This window comes from Saccostrea echinata, unplaced genomic scaffold, assembly GCF_033153115.1.
Source record: "Saccostrea echinata isolate AGI-Se365-2 ecotype Australia unplaced genomic scaffold, CSIRO_AGI_Sech_v1 ptg000002l, whole genome shotgun sequence".
Lineage (NCBI taxonomy): Eukaryota > Metazoa > Mollusca > Bivalvia > Ostreida > Ostreidae > Saccostrea > Saccostrea echinata.
The window spans coordinates 29374539-29391531 of record NW_026889751.1 but is presented as its reverse complement, the minus strand read 5'-3'; the positions used below and the strand labels follow the sequence as shown (position 1 = coordinate 29391531).

At 30.4% G+C, this 16993-nt stretch overlaps 2 protein-coding genes across 3 annotated transcripts; both read right to left on the bottom strand.

Moving 5' to 3' along the window:
• Nucleotides 1–3521: 3521 nt before the first annotated feature.
• On the bottom strand, nt 3522–5937 carry LOC133202476 (uncharacterized). 2 transcript variants are annotated; one of them, XM_061338321.1, is made up of 3 exons: nt 5838–5937; nt 4001–4085; nt 3522–3844 (listed from the first exon to the last, which is right to left on the bottom strand). In XM_061338321.1, the coding sequence occupies exons 1-3, from the start codon at nt 5929–5931 to the stop codon at nt 3562–3564; spliced, it is 462 nt and encodes a 153-aa protein (XP_061194305.1). In that variant the 5' UTR covers nt 5932–5937; the 3' UTR covers nt 3522–3561. The 2 variants fall into 2 exon arrangements, with proteins under 2 accessions (XP_061194305.1, XP_061194313.1); XM_061338329.1 differs by lacking the exon at nt 5838–5937 and adding an exon at nt 4396–4495.
• Nucleotides 5938–9663: 3726 nt separating this feature from the next.
• On the bottom strand, nt 9664–16396 carry LOC133178236 (uncharacterized). Its single transcript, XM_061312981.1, has 2 exons — nt 14707–16396; nt 9664–9917 (listed from the first exon to the last, which is right to left on the bottom strand). The coding sequence occupies exons 1-2, from the start codon at nt 16394–16396 to the stop codon at nt 9664–9666; spliced, it is 1944 nt and encodes a 647-aa protein (XP_061168965.1).
• Between the last annotated feature and the right edge of the window lie 597 nt (nt 16397–16993).

Sequence of the window (16993 nt, the reverse complement as noted above, 5' to 3'; positions counted from 1 at the left end):
CATGACTTTTGTGATTTTGCTGGGTTGTAAAATCAATGCAGTTATTTACTTTTTTAAGGACATACGCAACGTACCTTACCTACTGATAATTTTTCAAGACATTCTTAATTTAAGATAATAGTGCCATGAGATGTTCGTAGACAAAAGATCAGCATGCATTACCAGGGGTTTTGAAAAGATATCAATTGATGAAAATTCTTGTATAATTCAAAGAAAAATATACAAAAAATACTAAACATATATTCTAGATGTTTTGTGTATCCAAACTTGTTTTAGAAGATGTGTACAACAGCATATATAGACATTAAAATGCAGCACTTAGTTCCTTTAAGTATAGGAACTCTTCAACTCTAGAGAAAAAGACAATAAAGTTCAAACTATGTTGCGTATATCCTTAATAGATTTGAATCCGAATAATGATAATTCTTATTATATTAACATTATCTAAGTGTACTTTACATTAAGATAAAGCTGATTAAAGCTTAAAGAACAGAAGTTATTGTTTGCATATAGTTTCAAACTCTTTCCAATAGAAATAAGATCATCCCAATCTTTTATTTCCCTTTTCTGTGTTAAATAAAGATATTTCACCTTTTCTATCATTTCAAAAAGTAAATGCTCACCATTAATTATGTTAATGGCTGAACTCTATCACACTTACAAAAAGTGAATCATTCATTTTATAATGTTTACGCTTAAACTAAAGGATCCTTTCATACAATAGTTTTTGTTTTCTCTTTTTTCATCTTCTGCTTGAATAACTTTGAAACTTGTATATATAGGCTTTAAGCCAAGTTTCCAGTCTTGTAGCAGTTGAGTAGAGATGTTATTCAGTTCGAGAGGCTAGGAATATCTGTCATATCTGGAATCTTAGACGAATATGTTTCGCTGGCGGCTGATTTATTTAAGGAAGTGGAACTTTAAAAATACGAAAACAAACTTAGAACGTTTACATGTATAGTGAAAAGCCTTCAAAGGTTCATTTGTATCCGCCAAAACTCACCGTGCAATTAGACAAACTTCTTTAACAAACACGTCAGAAATTAAATCAAACCTTAAACATTTCCTCTAGAAAAAAAGTTGAACATGTTTTTGCTTTAAGTATGTTCACTCCTTAGCTAGGAAGAATTATTCATAGAATTATTATTCAAGTGAATATCCTTAAAAAAGGTTAAAATTGATTTTTTGGTGCAGCAACTTTCATTTCATGCATCTTCATATGATTCAAGATACTCTGAAATGTTTTCACCCCATAACAATACAAATATCTAAAATCTTGACATAGAAACCAATGCGTCTCAGCATGAAAAGAAATGGAAGTTATCTGTGATGTATTGTTTAAATCCCATGATTTTTACCCTATGTATTATTTTTCATAATAATAATGATTGGAGTTAATAAAAGAACTAAAATACCACATTCATAAAGTTTATCATTTAAAAAGATACATTTATTTTCAAAATCCTGGATACTTATATAGTAACTTTTTTTTATAGTAAAATATTCTCAAACAATTTTGAATTAGAAAATGCAGAATATCTGCTTTTATTTTTGTTTCCTGTAAATATATATTTCAGATCGGATTATTTCCCTATATAATATGATTCATTATAATGAGGAACTTTTAAGAAATAACATTAGTGTATACATATGAAGTATTTTGTGAAATCATTGACAATTTTCAGACCACTTTTTTAAACTACTGATTTCGGACCTGTTGAACGAACTACCTTAAGTTTCTTATCTAAATTATTACATACAGTGTACAATATATATACTAAACATCAATTTTACATTTAGATAAAATATTTATAAAATTGCAAAAAAAAAAAAAAAATATTCAAGTAATAAAAAATTGAAAAAAAATATTGATTAGTTATAAGTTATAATTTACCTCATATGACAGTGTATACAAATATTGTACATTTATTCAGATTTAACTGAGGAAAAATTCTCATTATTATGAAATATTTCCTTCCTTCAAATCCCTCTTCCGAAAAACAGCATACATCAGTGATATACCTAGCAATATCTTATTACAGGTATGTTTATTTATATTAATGTGCATAATTCAGCGTACCTGCCTACCAGGATAAAAAATAAGATTAAAAGAATAAAAAAGTCAATTAGTTCAATCTTTTGAATATATTTCTCACTGAATCATTGCTGGGCTGTACGAACAAAATGTGAAGGATATTGATTCTGGTTAAAAGAGATTTGAAAAAATAACAATTAGAATTCATCGTATACACTGTATTCATTTAAAATAGTTTGTTAGAATTAATTCTTCGAAAACAAATATAATGATATTAAGAAATACATATCATTATTAGGTTTGTTTACAATTTAGTTGTATTTGACAAATAAAACAACAGATTTTGTCTTGAAATCTTTTTAACATACGAGGGGTTATCATAAAGTTCGTGGACTAGCGACATAAATTTAAAACCGCTTTAGGTACATCAATGAATTTTAAAACATTTAGTTAGCAATGGTAAGGGTTTGTAAGCAATGGTATGTACACGCGGCGCAACCTTGAACATGGCAATTTTTATCTACCTGATCATGAGTGTAACTCAGAAAATTTCTTTTGACATGAGTATTTGTCATCCAAAAATCCCGTTAATTCAGGCAAGTGGTATTACATAATTGTTCCGTAAAATTTGCAATTTTTACCTCATTCTGTAAGTTCAATGAAATTTTATCGTAAATTTTAGATGGAGTGTTCAAACAATAAGGGGCTTGAAAATGATGTCGTCAAAATGGGGGTAGGGGTTTCTCTTTCCAATATTCTACAAAGTTTAGCCCCTAGAAAATCTGGTTTAGACCTAAGAAATGTTTAAATGGGCTACAGAGAAATAAAATGCATCAAGAGTACTTGTTTTTAAATGCCGAAAAAAATTTAGAGAGATGAGAGATGAACAGTTAATGTCCATTTGTAGACAGGGTGTCAAAAGTCAATCACGTCGAAAAGTGACGTTGATCATGTGTTCTAGAAATTGAACTCCGACAAACACAATATACTGTCATACTAACGTGAAAATCTTTCCCTATGTATAGATCCATTTACAATATTATATACATTGAAAGCAGCTGTTCATGACATTGTAAAGTCAGATTAACAAGACGGGTTTAAATCGTAAGTTAACTCCAAGGAATCTTATCAAAATAAGTGTATGAGGTAGAGGAAACGGACAATGAGAAGCAATGACGTCGGACGTCATGGAACTAAACGGCGACAGCGCCGGGTGATCATAAAATGTCTTTTATCAACGTATCAAACTAAAATTTTCAACATTTCTTGAACTTTTGTTGTTTAATGTTCCTTGTAAATTTTGTAAGCACACACTACATAGTATTAATTTTATCGCATCAGTCCATGAACTTTTTGATAACCCCTCGTAATTTAAAATAGTTCAAATTTAAAAACTATATCTATGTTGGTGATTGAAATTCTCGCTTTATTTTAATAAACCCTTATCTTTTTATTATGTCCTCCCAAAACAAAGTTGTCCACGATGAAACTAAGTTTCTTATTTTCTTTTTCGAATCTCTGAATGTTCAAGACATCGGGTGTGCTTCTTCTATTGGCCCTCTTCCGTTTATTTTTGAACTACGAAACAAACGAGAATAAAAACTTCCTCTGGAATATTCATTCCTGCTACAATAGACATGAGATCGTCGTTTTGAAGTTGTATCATAAAACCCGTCAGAGAGATCTTTATATGGATTTTCATCGTAATCCTCCTCTGGAATTGTGGCATATATGTTATCAACACTGCAGACTGTTTTTCTAGAGACAGGTCGACCGTCATTTGCTTTGATTTGTCTTGTTGTGTTGTTTCTATAGAACGCAGCAGAATTTTTTTGCAGAAATAGAAATTAACATTCACCAGTTCTATTTTCGAACTCTATATACCGGTATTTCTTTCATTCCTACATTGACAACAAATAATCAACAATACGAAAGAAATAGGATTGATTTTAAGGGTTTTCTTACCTTTGCTGTCTATATCGCTTGACTGCTAGAATACCCATAATTATTATCGTCATTTCTACCACTCCGATTCCCACCATCAGAATCACTGAATGAACAATGCAAGAAATAAAACGATTCTGACATAGATTTATTTAAACATTTTACATTGTAAACAAAATCCTGTATTTGAATAATTTGAAAAGGCTTCTAATAATAAATAATGAATTGGCCTTTTCCATTGTGTGATTCGGGTTATTACTAGATATCTAATAAAATCAATTTATTGACATAAAATAAAGAAAAAAAGCAAAACTTTATTTTTATAAATGAAACACAAAGCAGAAGAAAAAGTGTAAGGGTAGGCCTTTTAGCATTCTAAAAACATGGTTCATAGCCAAGGATTTTTATGTTCAAACCCATTTCTTGACTGAGAACAAACGGTGTGATTTCCGTTGACGTTTCAGCATCCAGCGTTGTGCTTGATGAATTTGGTATTTCTGAATTTGTCAAATGTTGTAAATCTGCAAGCAAAGCCAAAACGGTTGAAAGTCTTTGTTTATCTTGATAAGGAATCTTTCCGATATTTATACTATGAAATACTTCAAAAATCCGAGAAATATAATGATTCTTACAAAGATTTACAACAAAATCAAACAAAATAATGTATTTGAATAATTTTAAAAGGGTACCAATAATAAATAATGAAATTGTTTGTTTGTTTTTTTTTCATTAAGTAATCAGGGTTATTATAAGAATTTTTCTAACTAATTGACATAAAATTAAACATCGCAAACTTCATATTTATAAATGAAATACAAAGCAGAAGAAAAAGGATTAGGGTAGGCATTTTAGCATTCTAAAGATATGGTTTATAGTTAGGGATTTTAATTTTCAAACCCATTTCTTGACTGAGAACAAACGGTGTGATTTCCGTTGACGTTTCAGCATCCAGCGTTGTGCTTGATGAATTTGGTATTTCTGAATTTGTCAAATGTTGTAAATCTGCAAGCAAAGCCAAAACGGTTGAAAGTCTTTGTTTATCTTGATAAGGAATCTTTCCGATATTTATACTATGAAATACTTCAAAAATCCGAGAAATATAATGATTCTTACAAAGATTTACAACAAAATCAAACAAAATAATGTATTTGAATAATTTTAAAAGGGTACCAATAATAAATAATGAAATTGTTTGTTTGTTTTTTTTTCATTAAGTAATCAGGGTTATTATAAGAATTTTTCTAACTAATTGACATAAAATTAAACATCGCAAACTTCATATTTATAAATGAAATACAAAGCAGAAGAAAAAGGATTAGGGTAGGCATTTTAGCATTCTAAAGATATGGTTTATAGTTAGGGATTTTAATTTTCAAACCCATTTCTTGACTGAGAACAAACGGTGTGATTTCCGTTGACGTTTCAGCATCCAGCGTTGTGCTTGATGAATTTGGTATTTCTGAATTTGTCAAATGTTGTAAGTCTGCAAGCAAAGCCAAAACGGTTGAAAGTCTTTGTTTATCTTGATAAGGAATCTTTCCGATATTTATACTATGAAATACTTCAAAAATCCGAGAAATATAATGATTCTTACAAAGATTTACAACAAAATCAAACAAAATAATGTATTTGAATAATTTTAAAAGGCTACCAATAATAAATAATGAAATTGTTTGTTTGTTTTTTTTCATTAAGTAATCAGGGTTATTATAAGAATTTTTCTAACTAATTGACATAAAATTAAACATCGCAAACTTCATATTTATAAATGAAATACAAAGCAGAAGAAAAAGGATTAGGGTAGGCATTTTAGCATTCTAAAGATATGGTTTATAGTTAGGGATTTTAATTTTCAAACCCATTTCTCGACTGAGAACAAACGGTGTGGTTTCCGTTGACGTTTCAGCATCCAGCGTTGTGCTTGATGAATTTGGTATTTCTGAATTTATCATATGTTGTAAGTCTACAAGCAAAGCCAAGAACTGTTGATATCCCTTGTTTATCTAAATCTTTCCGATATTTTAACTATAACTAGCTATAAAATGTTTCAAAACTTCCAAATAGAAATATCGAGTATTCTGCTTCTCTAAAAATAAAATAATGTTTTTCAATAAGAAGTTCATAAAATAATGTAGTATTAAGCAATACCTAAAAATATCTAGTCAATTTATCGCTCTCAGGTCAATTCATCGCTCTTGTTTTTTCAACTTTCCACGAGGATAACCACAGAGGTTAAGTAGACGTTTATCCATCTGTGGTACTTGAGGTATGAGGTAATGATAGCATTAAGGAACTCAGTGTATTTTTTACTTATGCCAGTTGTTTATTAATTATTTTACTCGAACTTATTTATTTATATATATCCCGTTGAACTGTTAGCTACTGACATACAATTGATGTTAAATGGCTGTCAACAATCTCGTTTAAAGTCAATTTTTTTTTGCAAATTCTACGGTAGTTATTATGGCCTTGTTTGTAAATACACCCTATTTTTAGGCTGTATTTTGTCTGACGTTTTTCATACCATTTGTTAAGTCATTGCTTTCACACCTTTTATACTTTTGACTACAGAGTAGTCTGTCTACCTGATTAACACATAAAGCTCACAGCGGGTATGATTAGTCAACAGCCGATGCTTAGTCCTTTTGGGCACCTGATCTCATCTCTGGTGTCTCTAGCGATCCATTTTTTTGACCTGTTTACAACTTGTTTATCACTGGATTTATGAAATTGATCTTTCGCTTTTCGTTATCTGACGCTTTGAGAGGCCCCTGTAAACTCTGCTCTTGATTTGTATTCTTTAAATGGGCTTTTGAGCATGATGACTGTTCGTTTTTTTAATTTTTGTCTTTAACTTTTACATTTATAAATTGAATTTTATAAAAATAAGCAGCTCATATCTTTGTTCTTCCAATTAAAAAGTCATTGTTTATGTTTTATCCTTAAATATCATAATATAAACATATTTAAATAAATTTTAATAAGCTTAAACATAACACGTTCAATAATTTTGGTATTTTGTTAAACATATGTTTAATGTCGATAAATTTTACATTCTTTATCTTTTTTGCTAACATACCTCTTAGAATGTCGTTTTATCAGAAATTTATTCCATGAATATGTATTTCTATTTCATTTTCAATCTCTATTACTCTATACCTCGGCAATTTTCGTAAATTAAGTAAATTTTAATATTTTAAAAAGATACACAGTACATGTACATATTATTTAATGGATTTGATCAGACTCAGATAATGAAATTAGTTTTTTTGTTTTTTTTTAATTTTGTGCCCTTTCTGTCTCTTTCTTACCAGTAGTTATAACAACATGTATCGTTTTCGAGGTTTCGACAATCTCTGCTGTTGTGGGCAGTGTTGGCGAGGAATTGTACAAAGTTGCTGGCGCAGAACTCAAAATTTCACTCATAATCTCCTTTGATGTTGTTGGTTGAGTAGCTGTCCTATTGGGGAGAGTTGTTTTTATTCTTTTTGTTGATGTAACTTCTGTTGTTGAAGGTGTTTTCGTTGAAATTATTTCTGGAATTGTTGTTTTAATTTTAGTTTTGGATTTCTGAGGAAAAGATTTTTTTGTTGATGTTGTCGTTGTCGATTTTGTCGTCGGTTTCAAAGATATCTTTGATAATGGTAAGGATTTTGTTGCTAAAGTTGTCATTATTGTTGATCTTGTTGAAATCTTCGATACTGTAATTAAATAAAAATTCAGGACATTTTTCTCCGTGATATATACCGGATAAATGAAAGCAATGGGTACATAAAATAATGCAGAATTGTAAAGGCGTCATATAGTGATAAAATGTAGATTAAAAGCACGTTTGTCTAAAATTTAAATCACCCATTCTTAGGATGTAAGTCTATCATAATTTTAACATTGCTAGGATTGTATTCGCTGAATAGTCTGTTTAATGAACAACTCACAAATTGTCTTGGCAGAAGAACCAGTGATCCCTGTATTTCAATCTTATTGCAAATATCCTGTCTTTTAGGATAAATAAGTCATTGTTATATTTATCGGCTTCTTTGGAATATAAAATTATTAAAATGTGTTGAAAGCAAGCTTTGAGTAGCGAAAGAAGATCTCATTAAGTTGATCGTGAGGGAAATATGCAGATTTATTCAGCCAAGGAAATGTGAAGATTTATTCAGCCAGTAAAAATCATATATGTTTTTCTTGGCTAAACAAACTTTCATATTTCCCGGGGATTCATGCAATAAATTGTATAATGCGGAAAAAAAATTAAGCTTCCAAAGGGCGGTAAATATGACAAAGACAAATTTCATGAGAGGGAAATATGGAGTTTATTTCCTGGTCACGTGACTATCTAGAACCCATGAGATAACACATTGTGCAGAATATTTATAATGAGGTATAATACTACTCCGTTCTTCCATGTTAAACGGATTTCTGTTGCTCGAAAAAATTGATTATTTGTAAAAATAGTGCAATATGTCTCGGCATCCAAATGTTCAGGATCCCAAAAAATAATTTGTATAAGATTTTTTTAAAAAAAATTGTCTAACTGATTCCTTTAACTTTTTTGTATGAAATGAAAATTTCATTTTTCAAAAGAAGATCAGTGTCATTATATCACTTCATTTTGTTTTCTAAATTAATTTTTCTAATTTTAATTGAATAATACGTCTCTTTCAAAGGCTTCAGTTTAATTTTTAATAGGACATGGGGTCATATGTTTAATGCGGTATAGATTGTTGGTGATTTTGATGCTAAAAAAGTCATATTGCAATAATTTCTACAGGATTATAGATTTAGACACATTCTTATTAAATATAAATTGACATCAGTGATTAAAATACTTACCTTTAAGAATTAGTCGAAAACCTTTAGCGGTAAGTACGTCATAATTCGAATAGAGAGTGATGAGAAGTTTGTTTCCTCTTGCTATTCTATTTGTTGTTACTTTGTCACATCGTTTAAAGAGCGTGAAGTTATTGTTTGTGATTTCCTGTATCTAGTAAAATTCGTTTATAGATGTTATTTAAAATATACACCAATAAAGAAAAAAAAAACAAAACAAAACAAATCAACAAACATATTTTTTTTTTTTGCTTTAAAGCTAATAATTAATCTTGATAAATAATACATACTTTTTTCAGAAATTAACATTGTTTTTCATAGATTTATACTTAAATAGGTAGTCTGAATAATGTTTACCAGGCAAAGCGGGAGAATTTTGTAAGATTTTGTCACAAAGTTAAGAAAATGTGTGCAACATTTTGTATACAGCAAATTAGAACATCTAAGCACCAAAGACGATTTACGATTTCTTTATACTTTAGGGATTTATTATTAATGTCATATCTATTCAAATTCTGTCAAAATATATACATGTATATATAATCCATGCATCAAACTTTTGATTGTTATGTATCCTTATTACCAGACCTTTTAAAATATTTACTACATATATCTGATTTCAATTCGTAATGGTTTACCACATCTTTAAAATTGATTGATTCAATTTTTAAAATATCATTTAGGATCTTTTTGGGATCTTAAATATTGATTGTTTCAATTTCTTTATATTATTTAGGATTTTTTATATGTTGAAGAATCGATCGAGAAAAAGCCACTGTAAAGTATACTTACATTTTATATCTAGATATTCGTTTTATAGTTTGTATTACATATCTTCTAAAATATTTCATTCAATACTGAACCTCTAAGTAATCTGTACAGTCGAATCCTGGAGTATAGTGAATATCTAGTTCTATCCTGATATCTATCTCCTCTGCTAGGTCAGGTGCTGTAACTATCCATATGTATGTTGTATCACTCTCGTAGTTTGCCCATGGATATCCTGGTGAATTTATCGTTATCTCCTCAGATATTTTGCTATCTGATATATTTATATATCTTAGACGTCTTTTCCTTGATAGAGTTTGAAATCCGCAACAAGTGACTAAAACAAATAAGATCAAAGTATAAATCGTGTTATGTTGTCCGACAAAAACCCAAGAAATTTTCTAGAGTTTAAAATTCTTACATAATTATAATCTATAAGCAGCTGCACATATAAAATTAAAAAAAAATATTTGAATTTTATTTTTAAATATACCGTATATTGGGCCCATCGTCAATAAAAAAGTAATGCTCGATCATTTTTACCATCGAAGTAATAGTTGTTGTTTTGTTTGTTTTTTTTTTTAAAATTGCGAACTAACATTGATATTTTAATTATTAGAATATGATCACAGAATGAATTTTGAGAAATGGTAACTTACTGTTATAGTTTTTTCGTTTTTGTTTTTTACTTAATTTCTTTTTTTTTTTTCTTTTTTTTTTTTTTTTTTTTTTTTGCTTTTTTTAAAATTGCAAACTAACTTTATTATTCAATTTATTAAAATATTATCACAGAATAAAGTTTGAGAAATCAAACGAAAATATAAATGTCGTTTAATACTTACTTATAAAGTATGTAGCAACTACAGACAGATAAAATAAATTCCTGATGAACATGTTTTCTATCAATAAGATTTTTTTAATTTATTATATCTAGCACTGTTTCCATGTACAAATAATTAATTCATATGTTAGATCCTATTTATACTCTTATAGGGGAAAATAATCAATTTGATATTAGTTTAAAGTACACCCACCCAACCAAAGGTCAAACTGGTTTCAATGTTTTAAGTCAAACTTGAATGTATTGAAGATATACTATATGTAAAAGGGATTTTATGCATATAGTGGACTGTATTGGCCTATATACCAGTGTATATTGCAACAACAGAATATTAGTGAATATGAAATATCCATTTAAAGAAAGTCCGGTCCTCATCCTGGAACAATTACTCTTTAAGATATTATTTAACTAAATGAAAAAAATCAAAAGATAATAATAAGCTTGAAATAGAACTTACTCGAGCAACAATTTTTGTTTCATGAATCTTAATACAATTCAAGGTTCTTTAAAGTCTTAGAACAGTCCTGTAAAAAGTAGACATTTTCATCCCATAAAAGTGTCAAGAAAAATTTCTTTTAAAGAAATGAAATATCCATTAATCTTGCATTAGATATTTTATGAGCATGAAATTAAAATTGAAGTGAATTATGATATCTTGCAATAATATCAAATTATTTTTATACTTCGCATTAACCAATGAAAGTTGCTTGAAGAACATAAATACCTCATAGGTGTTATTAAACATGCAATTCTTTTTCAATATGCCTGGATATCATTTATTTTCAACCTAAAACATTTGTTGATCAATTTTCAATTTGAAAAATGCATAATTGGTACGTTTGTTCACGTTCCCTGAAAGTTTATTTGAGAATTCATAAATTGCTCTACATAATATAATTTACACACAAGTACTCCAAAGATGATGTTTAAAAGATGCTTGAATTTCTGGGCCCTATTTTACAAAAGAACTTACGACTAAGACCAAAATTTAAATCTGCTAATAACTTTCTAATTTACATTAAACAGAAGATGGTTTTGATATTTTTTAAAGATATGTAGAAAGATACTTTTTCGAAAACAATTTTAAACGGAATAATTAATTTTGTAAAATTTTACAATAAATTGCAGTTTTTGGTCTTACTCGTAAGTTCTTTTGTAAAACGGGCCCCTGATTCACAATATCTAAGGGTTTTTTTTAGAAAGTTTGTTCCATAATGAAATATTTTTGAAAATTTCAAAATAGTGTTAAACTGAAGGGATAATTTTTCCGGTCTGACAAAACACAAGATTGTATTTTCGGTTTATTACAAATAATTTTCTAGCAGGAAATCATAGGACTTTTTTCCAAATGAAAATATATATTAACATCAAATAAGAGAACTGCTGGTCATTTCGTGTGAAAATGTAGGAATAATTACTTTTGTTTCTTTACAGCATATCTTGCATCATGCAAAACTGATAAGCTGAGGTAAAAGAAAGATAAGTCACTTTTGAAAAGAAACGTTTGCCATATTGGAATTCTATACTGACTTGATAAAAAATTTTGCATAGGTATTTGAAAGGATAAATTAACCTGTGTGCTAAAAATATTTCACAAATATATTGCATCCCTGATTTTCTGTACAGACATTATCTGTTTCAATACCTGACCTCCCCTTTTCGTTTAAACAAAACACAGTTAAAACTTTATAAATAACAAGAATGGACTATGTAAACATGAAATATCACAAATTTCAGGTATCTTCTCATTCTACAGTGCCGTGCGATAAGTGTATCAAGTATAGAGTATAACTGCGACATACAAAATTTTATATGCAAAAAAAAAGCAAAATGGAACAAACTTAGGAGACATAGCTGATTATTTACCTATAGGGAAGGCTACTGTAGAGTTATTTCGTTGACAGCTGTATCATGTTTTCTGAATATTCATTTTTCTCTGCTACAGGTAGAAATTTGTTCACTTCTGATTGGCAACTGTTTCATGTAAATTTAATGCGCGCAAAATTAAAGACGAAAAGGTACCTATAAATAAATAGCACTATATAGATTGAATCGATTTGATGAGAAGTTCTACATATTTTTTGTCAATTATTTTGAATTTGACAAATATCACTCCAAGTGCCTACGTACTTATGTATGATGTTGACATAGTCATACTAGTGGCAGATCTTACAGTATAAGTGCTAGTTCATGCGATAATACTTTTGTCGGGAAGAACATCGAAAACCTTCTATACTGCAGTGCCCTTATGATACCACAAGATCTTTTGATACCACGACTGAAATGTAAACCTAAGGAATATGAATGCCCGTCAACTACAATCCAAGGAGGGGTAATTAACTCTTTCAGGATTAATTTAAAAACAAATAAAATGTATTGTACTTCAGTCCTCAAAAACTCCTATCAGGGGTCAAAGTGTGACCAAAAGGACTTTAATTTCTAAACTGTACTCTTCATGATTAACTCAAAGCCGAAAACCGTTTAAATATTGGTTGAGAAATAAAAAAAAAAGGAAAGGTCTGTTTTCAACTCTGATCCCTTGAAATCTCTTAATTTTCAGAATTTCATTTTCAGAACCCATCATGCTAGGACATTATAACAGTCATTCCATACCTAAAATTTTTTACATGAATATTGTTAACTTTCAGAGGAAACACGACAGAAGTGATTTTGATTTAACATGGTAACTTCCATAGACAATATTCAAAAACTCATAAAACCGGAAGTACTTTTCAGAAAAATATAATGATTGATACATCAAGCGTATATATGCTTATGAACAGCTGTGCAAAGAGAGACAACTCTTGCGTGATTTTTCCTGACAAAATTGAAAAGTAGTACATTTCATTCCTCGTTAACTTCTTTAAGGGGTCAAAAAGTGATTTTTAAATTGTACTCTTTAAATTGAATTCAGAATCGAAAACTATTAAAAAATTCATTAAGAAATAGAAATAGTTACAGTCAAAGTCTGTTTTCAGCTTTGGCCCCTTCGAAAATCCTTATTTTTCTAAATTTTACTTTCAAAATCTTATGAAATCGGAACAAGTCACAGTCATTTTATACTTTAAATTTCATGACAATGTAACCAGGTGTTAGATATTGGATCCACCTACTTGTCGTTGGTCTCTTCATTGTTTGTTCGTCACGTGATTTAGGGTAATAGAGAGAAAGGGGTGTATGAGAGAGAGAGAGTGAGTGGTGTTCATAATACTAACCAAAACCTGTTTTTTTAAATTACCTGCCATACCCATCCATGCACGCCGTCTAGGTAGACGCATCTATCGTATATGATATAGGGTCATGTAGGCTGGTAAGCTTTTTATCTATTTATCATTATATTGATAATTTCATAGTTTTCAGTTATACATTTGATTTAAGCAATTTATTTATACGTAAAGTTGATATTGTTATATTAACGGATATTTAAAGTAATTGACCTGCGTGTAAAGTATAGTATAAATGTAAAGTATGTTGTATGAATATTGTAGGTTTAATCCATAATATAATTTACAAAAACCCAAGATCTGTTTGTATGAATTTCTACCGACGGGTTACAACAATATCTTGTCTACTTCTAGAGAAAACGTGACATTGGGATTTCAATTTAACAAAGAAACTCCCATAGGCGAATTTTCTCAGATTCATAAAACCGGAAGTACTGTTCAGATTGATATGAAACTTTTAGTACCTTTTTCTGCTAATCAGTGTAGACCTTATATATTCTTCATAATTACGCTCCTATTTCTTTTTCATTATTTTGATTATTTCATCCCCCTTCTTTTATGTTTGGTTTAATTTGCAAGTAAAAAAAAGAATCCAGCTCCTGTATACATTTCAGTCTTTTGCTTATAAAACCTCAAAGTGACGTAACCATAAGTACAAAACCTGGAAGCGAAAAGCCTTAATAATTAAAACAAGATCCCTCACTGCTCAATGGCCCTCAGCGCCGAGTAAAGGTCTAAATTTGAAGCCCTTCACCAGTACATGGTGACGTTTTATATGAGTGAAAAATTCTCGAACGGGACGTAAAACAACATACAATCCTTCAATCAATCTACATGCAGCATTTTACCCTGAACATATATCTATAGAGAGTTTACAATTCTTTTCAGATATACGGAACAATGAATTTAAAGATAACACAATTAAAATATTGCAAATTTCCATACTACAGCATACTCATCTATCAGGAATATTGCAGAGTGTACTGTTTAATTATATATAATTTACCACACTTATATGCTTTACTGCAGATATTTTATTTCCTTTACTTGTCTGTACATACACTGGGCAACAAACAGATTGTCATTCGTATCTGTGCATAATCCCCAGGGTCCATTCAGTTCACAGTCTATGTAAAAGAGGAACTGTCCATCCTCGTCTATGACATGGACACAGTTATTGTTATAATCAGCTATAAGGAGGTTACTCTGACTGTCTGTGGTGATTCCTCGTGGACTGAATGGTTTGTTCTTTGGAATAAGAGGATGTCCAGTATACCTGAATCTCAGTTTCCCGGCCTGATTGACCACCAATACTGCTCTGGCGACACTGTCAGACACACAGACATCCAAGTTCCTGTTCTCAGTAATGTATCTGTAATAACCACCAGATGAATAAAGAGGTTTACCTTTATCATCGAACTGAATGGTCTGTTTCTCTGTGGAGCCAGAGTAACGGACAACTTTTGTTTCTTTGTCATCATCACTGTCTACGAGAACAAGAAGCTCAGTTGAGTAGGTACTACAGACACTGTAAGGTCTCCAGTTCTGTAGTTTGATCACCTCCTCTATCTTCTCTTTCTTTACAATGCTTACAGTTCTATCAATGTAATCCGTATAAACTAGATCTCCACTTTTCGTAACTGCTATGTCTGTTGGTTTGTACCCGGATTTCGTTGTGATTGATTTAAGTCGTGATCCCCGAATGATATTAAAATTAAAGAGTTTCTTGGGTGAGAGCAGTGATCCCTGACTAATGGTGAAGAGTTTCATGGTGGCATTATCTCCCTTTGTCCAGATTTCTTCATCACTCAGACAGGCCACATTGTAAAGGTATTCAAATCCAGTGTCTATGGTGGTGACAGTCTCTGGTTTATCAAGCAGCTGTTTGACTGGAGGAGAGGATCTAGCTTCTAGTGATTTCTGTGGTTTCTTTATGTTGTAGCCATGTTCATATGTTAAAGAACTTGCTGATAACGATCCAAATAGTTTACTAAGTTCTCCTGGGAGTTCTTGGGGTAAGAATGTTGGGACATATGTCAGAATTGTTTGTGGAAGAGTTTTGTATATTTTCATATTGGATCTGACACTAAACAGTTTTGACAAGTCATTAGTGTCTAAAGCCATTTCAAATGAAATGATTTCATCCTTGATGTCAGACATTTTCTTGTTTATTTCATCCAGCTGCTTCTGTAGAGTTTGTAACTGTGTGTTTTTCGTTTCATCAATTTCATCTTTAAGTTTCTTGACAAGTTTATCAATTTCTCTGTGCCAGTCCTCTCCATGTTTTGTTATAGCTGTTGAGAGATCTCCATATTCCATTTCTAACTGACTCATTCTGTTTTGTACATCAGAGGCAATTTCCTGGAAGGTCGGATATATTGTATCTTTAAATTCTTTTCTTTCTATTGCAATCTTGTCTTTTTTTTCACCCACAACTTGCAAAACTTTGATTAATCTATGACCTAAATGTTGATTAGATCCAAGGCAGCTGATGCAGATAGGAATGTCACATTTTTTACAGTACATTTCACATCGTTCTTTGTCATGAGTCCTACATGTAGGATAAAGGAGAATTGATTTCCTGGCTTGAAATTTAACAACTTTGTGGTCTTTTGATTCATCTGTTGAGATATGAATCCCTACACAAGCCATACACAGGTTGACAAGGCATGCATCACAGTGCATCTGTACCACAACAGTCTTACACAGGTCACATCTAATCACATCCTGGGCACTGGTACGTGGGTCCATTGTTTGGTTGTGCGACTCTAAAGCGTAAAAACATTAACATTTCTTCTCATGCATATTTACGAAAAGACTTAGTTTATAAATTAATTGTTTAGTATATTTAAGAGACACGTCAGATACGTGAATTCACTGGATCTCTGTATCAAAGAAATTTAAGGAATGTCTTACTTTTGTTAACTTTTGCCTACTGAGAATTGTTTAACTGTTCTCAAATTTGTAGAAATGCTTAAATTACTTCTATTATATTGATTGCCTACCTTCAGTAATTGTTTCTCTCTTGTCGATTTATCTCCAAGCGCAGTCTATCTTTAAGCACTGTGATCACGCGATGCACTTAGCTCTCTTAACAACAGTCAGATTTTTAAATTTCTGAATGCAATGAGGCACTCATGATTTATAGATTATTACATGTTACTTAACTCATTATGAAAATGTTCTATTCTAAATCACCAGCCGATAATATTGATAAACAGCGTAATAAATGCTCGTGCAGTATGAATTGATTCAAGTTTGAAACATTTTTTGAATGCAAGACTACACTAAAGAATGTATGTGTAATTAGACCGGGGGTTTAGTAGTTTTGATCGATATATATATTTA

What these genes read in the sequence shown, in the direction of transcription:
- LOC133202476 (XM_061338321.1), bottom strand. Translation starts at nt 5,931, where the DNA reads ATGATAAATTCAGAAATACCAAATTCATCAAGCACAACGCTGGATGCT. An exon ending in TGTTCTCAGTCGAGAAATGG is followed by an intron (nt 4,086 to 5,837) that starts GTTTGAAAATTA and finishes TTGTTCATTCAG; the next exon opens with TGATTCTGATGGTGGGAATC. An exon ending in AAGCGATATAGACAGCAAAG is followed by an intron (nt 3,845 to 4,000) that starts GTAAGAAAACCC and finishes TGCGTTCTATAG; the next exon opens with AAACAACACAACAAGACAAA.
- LOC133178236 (XM_061312981.1), bottom strand. Translation starts at nt 16,396, where the DNA reads ATGGACCCACGTACCAGTGCCCAGGATGTGATTAGATGTGACCTGTGT. An exon ending in CAATCTGTTTGTTGCCCAGT is followed by an intron (nt 9,918 to 14,706) that starts GTATGTACAGAC and finishes TATTTGTTTTAG; the next exon opens with TCACTTGTTGCGGATTTCAA.